The sequence below is a fragment of the Cottoperca gobio genome, chromosome 12 (genome assembly GCF_900634415.1).
Source record: "Cottoperca gobio chromosome 12, fCotGob3.1, whole genome shotgun sequence".
Taxonomy (NCBI): domain Eukaryota; kingdom Metazoa; phylum Chordata; class Actinopteri; order Perciformes; family Bovichtidae; genus Cottoperca; species Cottoperca gobio.
In genome coordinates, this window is record NC_041366.1 from 11,221,154 (window position 1) to 11,232,017 (window position 10,864).

The following is a 10,864-nucleotide window of genomic DNA, read 5'->3' on the forward strand; positions in this document are numbered from 1 at the left end:
GATGAATATCAAACATTGTCAGTGTTGCCTTCTGACATATTTCAAAGCACAAGTATTTCATTCCACACAGTGAGCGCTATAACTATGATGCATCTGTAACTCTTGAGTTTCCATGTGATGACGCAAAATGGAAACATACGGTCTGTGGTGGTTTTGTTGTTATTGTTTTAACTTACATTGTATATAGTACTCCTTTTTTAAAATATTTAATTTAATATTTGACTGCCGAGCTGACATGCTGTCTCTCTCGAACACATTTCATTGTACCGTTGACCCTGTGTTAACCTACATAATGACAAATAAACTTCAACCTTGAAGAAACTTGAAACATTTTATTTTACATTTCAGCATTCCCTCTTTTTTGTAAATAACAAACCAAAGTCAGAAAAGCATTTAAAATCCAGGCAGCCATCATGCATACCTTCATACTAACATTTACATAACTCAAATGTCAAAACAAATCAAAGGCTTATGTTAATGTTGTGAGTAAGATGGCCTCTTTAATATCACGTCTGCCTGCAGGGCCAGCGTCAGTCTCCTGTTATCATGCCCATTCCCACTGACAAAATAACAAGAAAATGGACAAACCTCTTTCTGACGGAGCCTCTTGAGGTCAACACAGGTCAACACAGTCCCATCTTTAGTCCAAATCCATCCTCCTATCTAAACGTTTCTTGGTCTTTCTCTTTAAGACCCTCTCCTCTTGGTCTGAGGAAACATTCTCAGCAATGTAATTTCATACTTTGTTTTCAGTCATCCAGTTCCAGACCAAAGTGGCTGTAGAGATCTCGTGTGGTGGTCCCCCTCACAGCCGCTGCAAGACATAGCAAAGTAGGGGTTAGGCCCCTCCAGGCAGATTACAGGGTCAACTTCCTCTGGTCTACTTTTCAAACAATCCTCTAAACACTGAACAGACCACGATTGGAGTACCAAACAAATAACTCACATTTAACCCAAGGCTTGTACTTGGAGAATAGTTTGTATATATTGGCATTAAAAATGCTGTTCAAAAAGTAAAACAACCTCTTAAATGTCTATTTTAAATGCTAACATGGACAATTAGCTTAAAAAAGATTGTTCTTACACATTAATGCTGCTAAAGCAACATGTATTACTTATCCTCTATATAATATTAGTCTCTAAATAAATAATAAAATAATAATGACACTGCCAATGACTATTTTGTCACAACAAAATACTAGACACACAATATTAAAAACACAAATGATGTGAAGCTGAAAAAACAAACAAGCAAAACGTCACATTGGAGAAGCAGCAGCAACTGTTTGGTATTTTCTCCTGATAAATAACTGTGTAGCTCTCCATCATCTAACTTCACCTGATCTTCTTACCAGACTTGATGATATTAAGCAATAGCTCAGCCCTGAAGTGATCTTTGTGTGAAGCGAGCTGTTTATCTTTAACCTTATACAATTTGTATTTATTTGGTAGGGATGTTACATGCTGTTGGAATACGGGGTTTGAAAGCCTGGATCAATCATCTTTGAGCCTGCGGGACAAACCTCAAGGTTTTGGGAGGGTTACAGTACAAGGTTTTGAATTTCCTTTTAAAATGAAACTTATATTTAGAATCTGTCTGGAACAACTTTCAACAACTACTAACTGTTCACTGTATATTCAAAATATGTTCACCATAAACTAATAATGTAAGTACAAACTTGTTTGTCATCTTATGCACACAATCAACCTCTTAGTCACTTAGTCTGGATAAAAAAAAAAGTTTTTTTACATTGCATTACATGAATACAAATTTCTCATCAGGGAAACTGCTGGATTATATAAATAGCTCAATATCTTTAAGACTCCAGGCAAAAAAAAGACATTTCTTGGGAGATGTGACAATGACCTTAATGACAGACGGACAGACAGACAGACAAAGGGACAGTTGTCTTTAGAGGGTACTGCAGGGCGTCTCCTCTTGTCTCTCTCACTCTGCAGCCCACCCATCGCCTCCCTCTTAGTATAACAGCATACAACAGCATCTCACTGTTTAAGTTTAGACTCTTTGTGAAAGTATGTGTGTGTTTGACAGAAAGTGTGGTGTGTGGTGTGTGTGTGTGTGTGTGTGGTGTGTAAGAGAGGAGAGAGGGAAAGAGAGAGAAGGAAGGGGGGGACGAGAGCATGATAGCATGTGTGAGTGTAATGCATGTGCCTGCATGACAGAGATTGTAATTGTGTCTGTCTCTCTCTGTGTGTGTGTGTGTATCTGTCTCTCTCTGTGTGTGTGTGTGTCTGTGTGTCTGTGTGTCTGTGTGTGTGATGTGAAAGACTGTCATTGTGTCAGAGGGGAAACGCCGCCTCCATCACTAAGAGGTCATTATCATCCTGACTCTCCACTGTACAGTACTGACAGAGAATTTAAAGCGATAGCAAGCTTTTACCTCACAGTACAGATTTTAGACATAGTGTTCAGGACTGGAAACTCTGCCTCGTCTTTTAAAAACATTTTTCTTTAGAATTGCTTTTCTGTGATTTTATTGATGTTCTACAACATTTTAGTTTGTTTTACTCTCCATGTTTAGTTTAGTTCACTGTGTGTTGTAAATGTGTTCTGTTTATATTTTAAAGCATTTTGTAACTGTGTTTTATAATTAAAGTTTATTAATACTATATTAAAATGAGTGAAATTCGAGCATTTGAGGAATGTAGAACTATCGGTGTTGTTCCTGTGTTCATATTCTGCAAAGATCAGTAGATTCAATCAGGGGATCATGTCCACATTTTATTTGACACCATGCACACAAGCAGGGACAAGTAAAAGTAGGTAAAAAGTCATGTTTGTTATGACACGCATACCATAATGTGACTTGGCTGTGATTCACCAAAATCCCCCTAACAGTGTGAAAGGTGTGAACTTTTCCACACTTCCTCAACCTCATGCAGTTGCGGCAAAACCACAAAAAAACAAAAAGAAATTCATAGACACACAAACTTACAACACTCGCTGTATAGCCGATTTCCTTATACTAGTGTGTGCCCTGACATATTTACACAGTATTATACAGTGTCACAGGAGTTATGACACAAATTGTAGGGAGACGGTGAAGTGTCAACACAACTTTATGATCTCTCTGAGAAAGGGTTAAACGTAGCCCTATGGATGTGAACCCAAGTATAAACAAGGTGGCACTTCAACCAATGACATTTTTCTGTTAAGTGTTTAATTAAATTGAATGTTTTAAATGCAGGACAATTACAGTATGTGTGAGTAAGAGTGGCCTCGGCTTCAGATTCAGGAGTCAGAAGGAAACAGAGACACTGCTTTGTTTCCCTCTGGTGGCTGCAACTTCAATCTCAACCAATCTCACTGTACTGCAATGAGACTACTACAAACTGTAGTTGCAATACTTCAATCAGATAACGGCTTATTCAAATGATTCTTTGGATCAAATCAGACCGGTGGCACTTAGCTGCATGCTGTACCTCTCTATCTTCTGTCCAAACAGCCCAATCAAAAAGTAACATAAAAGTTTGTAACGGATCTACATGCACGTGAAAATTCAACGTCGGAACATAAATTATAACACACGTTTTTTGTAGCATCCATGATGTTGTTTCCACATTACAACTCAAAGCTTATGAACACACGGAAGTCGGAAAACATCTTCCCGATGTGATCACACCTTTTTGCAGTTTGTTTTCTTTGGTCCAAATCACACCAGAAAACGACATATTGTTGTACGTCTCATCTAGTCTATTCAGCGTTCCCATTGCCTAATCATAGATGAGCCATGAGGTGTCAAACATGAGTCACGTAGACAGACAGACAACTCATTCAACTGACAGTTTTGGTTAACTGTCATTTCGCAAAACACTCTTTTTTTATTTTTGGTGTAGAGAGCCCGCACAGAAATAGTTGAAAATTACTCACAAGTCATAACTGTAACTGGACTTCATCTGTCATGGACACAAAAAAGGCCACTGCCAACAAAGGGAGACGAGGATGCATCCTATATATGGCTGCGACAATCGGCAGACAAGTCGGGTGTTATATACAGTATGTCTACTGTGGGTGGTTCATGTTGCCGTTACATTTTCTACACCTCAGTTCACTTAGAAGAAAAGTTAGATCCATTCCTACAGTCTCCATGTGACGGTGCACCAGCATTAGGATGGCATTTTGCTGATTTGATCAAAATAATTGAGCTAAAGGAGTGAACGCTCACAATAGGGTTGAATGAACTAAACTATAAAGAGCAAGTATGATTATGTCAAAACACTCAACTACTGATAGGAAAATACAGGTAATACCGAGTGTTAAAGCACAGCAGGGGACAGGAGGTGAACTGCTCTTTCTAAAGAACAGTTTCTCAGCCATATCTGATAGCGGAGTCGATTGAATTAGCACATCTGGGATCTGATCTAATTGCTTACATCTGTGTTTTCTGCAACCCCCATGTTGTAGAACAAAGGAAAACTGACCTGGAAGCTCTTCATGGCTTCCTGTCTGCGAATATGTATATACATTAGGGCTGGGAGAGTTGCTTCTCGGAGCAGCACAGCAGACCTTACAAACCTGTATTTGTGTGAGTTTTATTGATCATCCTTTGTATGAAATAAAACTTGGCTTCTTCTTATAAGAATATTGATCAAGACTTTTATTTGAATTGAATCCTGACTTTGTGGCGTTATTAAGAATATTTTTCTAACAAATACCCATAAAAAGGGCTGCAAATAACAATCGCTTTCATTATCGATTAATCTGCCGATGATTTTCTCGATTCATTGATTAATTGTTTGGTCTATAAAATGTCAGAAACTAGTGAAAAAAGTCCATTCAAGTTTTTCCAAGTCTTTAAATGTCTTGTTCCGTCAGCCCAAAACCCAAAGATATTCACTTTAATATGTTACAAAACAGAGAAAAGCAGGAAATCTCCATATCTGAGAGGCTGAAAGCTTTTTTGGACATTGAACGATTAATCGATTAATCGATTTACAAAATAGTTGCCAATTAATATCAAATTGATTATTCGTTGCAGCTCAACCCATAAGTATATTATTTAGAATTGGTGGCATGTTTCACTGCTGGTTCATTCAGTTCAAATTTTAATTCTGAATATGGTATAAAGGACAGGCCTGAACTATCACATGTCTATACATTTGTTTGAAGGTGTAATGCATCAGACCCAAAATATTAAATATACTGAAATGCTGTCTTGGCCTTGTAAATTCTGCTACTATGCACTTTTAAATGCTACTAAAACTTAGGGAATTCAACATATACAAGCAGTTCTCTTACCAATACGGCCCAGGAGTGACTGTCCAATGTCTTTGATGTCATTGTATTCATGCAGCATGTCAATATGATGCTCCAGCTCCTCCACTCTGCATCCCCTGGAGAAACACACACACACACAACTGGTCTCACACAAAAGCTCAATGTGCAAATGCTCATACAAAAAGGCACACACACAAAAATACAAAAATCAAATTAAAAAATCTGATTAACAAATGTATATGCAGGCAAGAAAAGCACATATGGACTGACTGGACGATATGGAGCAAATGAAATATCACAATATCTTTGACAAAATTCGATATTGTAGGTTTGAGATTTTGATAAATAATCATCGGTAATGTGGATATAATGACTAAGTGGGTAAAGGCAAATAACAGACCAGCTAGAACTGTCTGGTACGTTCAGAAAATTACGTCACATTAATTTAATGCAACCTTTAAAACCAGGAAGACACAACTTATGCTATAGTACAATATTACAACATCCAAAATTTAAGACGATATTTAGTCTGATATCACAATATGGATAAAATATTGATAAATGACCTGCCCTAGGACGCATTATAGGTATTTCACAGTATAATTAGTGGAGATCCACACTATTGATTCCCTCCCCCTAACACTAAACTGAATCATCAACACTGCATGCTTAACCTCAACTCAAGTTGGATCTCAAAGAGAGAAATACAGGAAGGAAAACACACACAGCTGTACTCACTCAGCCTCCAGCTGTGCTATCTCTGTGTCCAGCTGCTCTCTTCTCCTCTCCAGCTCTGCCACCTCTTCTGCAGGGCTAACTTTAGCACTCTCATTTACTTGAAGCTGTCAGGTGCAAAACAGACAATCCTGATACTGGGATACACATGTGGTTCTACTTAGAGGATATGTGTGTGTGTGTGTGTGTGTGTGTGTGTGTGTGTGTGTGTGTGTGTGTGTGTGTGTGTGTGTGTGTGTGTGTGTGTGTTACATACAGAGGGGATTTACTTACAGGTGATTTGAAGTTGGAGTTTACTCTCTTAAACTTTGAGAATGGAGTTCTAGGGAGAGAAGGGAGTAAACTATTTAAAGTATTGTTTTAAAGACAGGATATGTTTCACTTGATGAGAAAATGTATAAATAATTCAATTTCTTTGTTCACTCAGTATTCATTAACTCTCAAAAAGAGAGTTTTTTAGAGTTTTTTAATTCGACAATTTCTGCAAAAAGCCAGAATATTAATAATAAATAATAAAAATAAATCAAAAGGCATGTTGAGATAACTTGAACATATTAAGTGTGATACCCAGAGGAACTTCATGGTAGTGAAAAGGCTGATTTTGTGGTCAACAAAAAAGTGGGTAAACTTCTGGTCGGCTATAATTAGTCAGCTAAAAGGCATTTATTTATGCAATTTCCCCACATTAAAACCCTGTCAAAACCACAGTGCAACATGTGATGTCTGATGTTATCTAATACAGATGTATGTCTATATCAAAAGGCATTTCTGTAAATAAGAAAGAGGGTAAACAGCGTTTCCTCCACTAATATGACGTTAGTGACATGCCCGTGGATCTTTAACGTTACAGTAACGTACCAAAGTTAACGTTACAGGGATAGCACATAACGTCTCCGGAATATTTTGGAGCAATATCAGGAGAATTTAAAGTGGCAAAAACTAACCAGCAATGCCTGATGATAATGTTATGTCCGATGCTGGCAGACGATATATCAGCTAGCTAGCGTTAATGCTAACTGTTAACAAGTTACCTTTTCAGTACTCCTTTCTTCAAGTCGTTCCCCTCCGGTGTCGAAACTAGACACTTATTTGTACTGCAGTGGGTTTCAACAGACTGGTCTGTGTTCATACTGCCTTAAATGTTATGAAAATAGCGTTATATTAAGTGTGTTATATGGTGTATTCTGCGTAGTAGTAATAGCATATGATATGAACGCTGAAAACAAGTAGGAAGTTCGCAATTCGCGGCTGATGGTAAACAGAGTCGTACTAAAACTGGATTGGTTCTTGAAATCAAGAGGCGGGACTTAGATCAGTTTGGTTACCCTGGTAACAACCGTGAGTGACAGGGAACAACTGGGAAAAAGGTTCCCCACCCCTGGTCTAGCCTGTCAGTGCCTCACAACCTGATCTGTTTTTATTGTTACTAGTTATGTATTTAATAGACTTATATAGTGTGTCACTCACTAAATTGAATAAGCAGCCATGCGTTACTGTCTGTTACCACCAGGTGCTCAGCTGTCCCCTGTGCCAGTCTGTACACAGCCTTCAAGCTTCTCCTTCCACAATTCACCCCCCAGTTAAAACTGCACTGTCATCCCCAATCTTCCGGCTCAAATTTAAAACTCATCTCTTCAAAGAACATGTCCCACTCTCTTCTATTTATCTCTACTATCTTAATTAAGTCTCCCTCGCCTCTACCTTCCTCTTCGAGTTGCACCTGATGTTGCCCCTTCCTCACACTGTTCCTAACTCTGCCTTGTACAAACTGTATTACTTTACCTTGTACTTACTTTTCATGCCTGAACCTATTAGGGACATAGGATCATTTGCTATATATCTTCAGGGCACTGTGGTTTTGACCCTCAACGTGTACCAAATACCTCAGTATCGGTCTTGTTGGGTTGACCAAAATGACATCAATTTGCTGTAATGCAGCCTTCAAAATCAGGTAAAGACAACACTTATGCTATATTGTGATATAAGAATATCCAAAATCTAAGACGATATCTAGTCTCATATCAGGATATCAATATAATATCGATATATTGCCCAGCCGGACTTGTAACATCTTATAATCAGGGCCCACACTTGTGCCTTTAAAAGATAAATGACTGATCATGTGTGGATAACCTTTCAACTAAATCTCTCATGTAAATTTGTTTATACAGTATGTGTATGTTCATATATATGATGAGTAATCATTTTGATTATTGTAATTACCTGCTGCCCTGGTCCTGCTGGAAACCAGGAAGCCTTTTTGACATTATCCTGGATTCATCCATACTTTCTCTTTTTCAACACAAAATAATTTCTGTCAAATGTTGTATTTGTACTATGTTGTTTATCCTGTACACACAACATCTATTGCACGTCTGTCCGTCTTGGGAGAGGGATCCCTCCTCAGTTGCTCTCCCTGACGTTTCTTCCATTTTTCCCCCTTTAATTATGGGACAAGGTAATGGGCAGAGGTAACGGGACGAGGTAACGGGACGAGGTAACTGGGAACGGTAACGGAACGAGGTGGCAATAGACTGGTGGGGGACACCTCCCTGCTCTCCTCCTTCTCTTCCTCTCTCCTCCCCTCCCTCTCTTCTTCCATCATCCCCGGAGTTTCTGTGTCTCTCATGTGGCAGGTTGCCACTGATAAAGTTTACGTCAAGATTAGGAATTGTGGCTGCGCCTGCTGCGCCTGCTGCGCCTGCTGCGCCTGCTGCGCCTGCTGCCCTGGTCCTGCTGGAAACCGGGAAGCCTTTTTGACATTATCCTGGATTCATCCATACTTTCTCTTTTTCAACACAAAATAATTTCTGTCAAATGTTGTATTTGTACTATGTTGTACTATGTTGTTTATCCTGTACACACGACATCTATTGCACGTCTGTACGTACCCTACTTTGCCCCGTTACCCTCGCCCCGTTATCTCGCCCCGTTGCCTCGCCCCGTTGCCTCGCCCCGTTGCCTCGCCCCGTTGCCTCGCCCCGTTGCCTCGCCCGGTTATGCCTCCGGACAAGGTAACGGGACGAGGTAACGGGACGAGGTAACGGGACAAGGTAACGGGACGAGGTAACGGGATGAGGTAACGGGATGAGGTAACAGCAAGGTAACGGGATGAGGTAACGGCAAGGTAACGGGGCGAGGTAACGGGGCGAGTTAAAGGGGCGAGTTAAAGGGGCGAGGTAACGGGGCGAGGTAACGAGGCGAGGTAACGGGGCGAGGTAACGGGGCGAGGTAAACGGGGCGAGGTAACGGGGCGAGGTAAGGGGGAGAGGTAACGGGGCGATGTAACGGGGCGAGGTAACGGCTTGGTAACGGTGTGGTAATGGGGGTGATTCACCTCGTCACGTTACCTCGTCACGTTACCTCATCACGTTACCTCGTCACGTTACCTCACCGTTACCTCGTCCATTATGCCCCCGGACGAGGTATGGCGAGGTAACAGCGAGGTAACGGCTGGGTAACGGCTAGGTAATGGGACGAGGTAACGGGATGAGGTTACGGAACGAGATACCAGGACGAGGTAACTCGGAGAGGTAACGGAATGAGGTACCTCTCCCCGTTACTTCTCCCCGTAACCTAGCCTACCTTGCCCCGTTACCTCACCGATACCTCGTCCCGTTACTCCACTGTTACCCCGTGATCTCTCCCCGTTACCTCACCTTTACCTCGCCCCAGTTATGCCCCCGAAAGAGGTAACAGGACGAGGTAACGGCGAGGTAACGGGATGAGGTAACGGGAGAGGTAACTGGGAGAGGTAACGGAACGAGGTACCTCTCCCCATTACCTCTCCCCATTACCTCTCACCGTAACCTAGCCTACCTCGCCCCATTACCGCACAGTTACCTCGTCCCATTACCGCACCGTTACCTCGCCCCGTTATGGCCTCGGACGAGGTAACGGGGAGAGGTAACGGAACAAGGTGACGGGGTACCTCTCACCGTTACCTCGCCCCGTAACCTAGCCTACCTCGCCCTGGTACCTCACCGTTACCTTCGTCCCGTTATACTCCCGGACGAGGTAATGACTGGGTAACAGCGAGGTAACGGCTAGGTAACCGCGAGGTAACTTCACGAGGTAAGGGGACGAGGTAATGGGGAGAGGTAATGGGGCGAGGTAACGGCGAGGTTACGGGACGAGGTAACAGGACGAGGTAACGGGACGAGGTAACGGGACGAGGTAACAGGACGAGGTAACGGCGAGGTAACGGGATGAGGTAACGGGAGAGGTACCTCGTTCCGTTACCTCTCCCCATTACCTCTCCCCGTAACCTAGCCTACCTCGCCCCGTTACCTCACTGTTACCACGTCCAGTTACCTCAACGTTACCTCGTCCCGTTATGCCCCCGGACGAGGTAATGGCGAGGTAACGGCGAGGTTACGGGACGAGGTAACTGGGAGAGGTAACGGAACGAGGTACCTCTCCCCATTACCTCTCCCCGTAACCTAGCCTACCTCGCCCCGTTACCTCACCGTTACCTCGTCCCATTATGCCCCCGGACGAGGTAAAGGCGAGGTAACAGCGAGGTAACAGCGAGGTAACGGGGCGAGGTATCGGGATGAGGTAAGGGGACAAGATAAGGGAACGAGGTAACAGGGAGAGGTAACGGGACGAGGTAATGGGACGAGGTAACAGCGAGGTAATGGGACGAGGTAACAGGACGAGGTAAGCGGCGAGGTAACGGGGCGAGGTAACGGGGCGAGGTAACGGGGCGAGATATCGGGACGAGGTAAGGGGACAAGATAAGGGAACGAGGTAACGGACGAGGTAACGGGGAGAGGTAACGGGGAGAGGTAACGGGACGAGGTAACTACTGCTTCTCTGTTATTATTGTACATATGATAATAAAGTACTTGAATCTAGAATTTCTATGAAATGGTTCCAGTTTTTTCA

At 42.2% G+C, this 10,864-nt stretch overlaps 1 protein-coding gene across 1 annotated transcript; it reads right to left on the reverse strand.

The window, feature by feature from the left end:
- Nucleotides 1–317: 317 nt before the first annotated feature.
- Nucleotides 318–7,238, reverse strand: swi5 (SWI5 homologous recombination repair protein). The gene is made up of 5 exons (XM_029444964.1): nucleotides 7,006–7,238; nucleotides 6,248–6,296; nucleotides 5,978–6,081; nucleotides 5,261–5,355; nucleotides 318–814 (listed from the first exon to the last, which is right to left on the reverse strand). Exons 1-5 carry the CDS (start codon nucleotides 7,101–7,103, stop codon nucleotides 750–752), a joined length of 411 nt encoding a protein of 136 aa, XP_029300824.1. The 5' UTR covers nucleotides 7,104–7,238; the 3' UTR covers nucleotides 318–749.
- Between the last annotated feature and the right edge of the window lie 3,626 nt (nucleotides 7,239–10,864).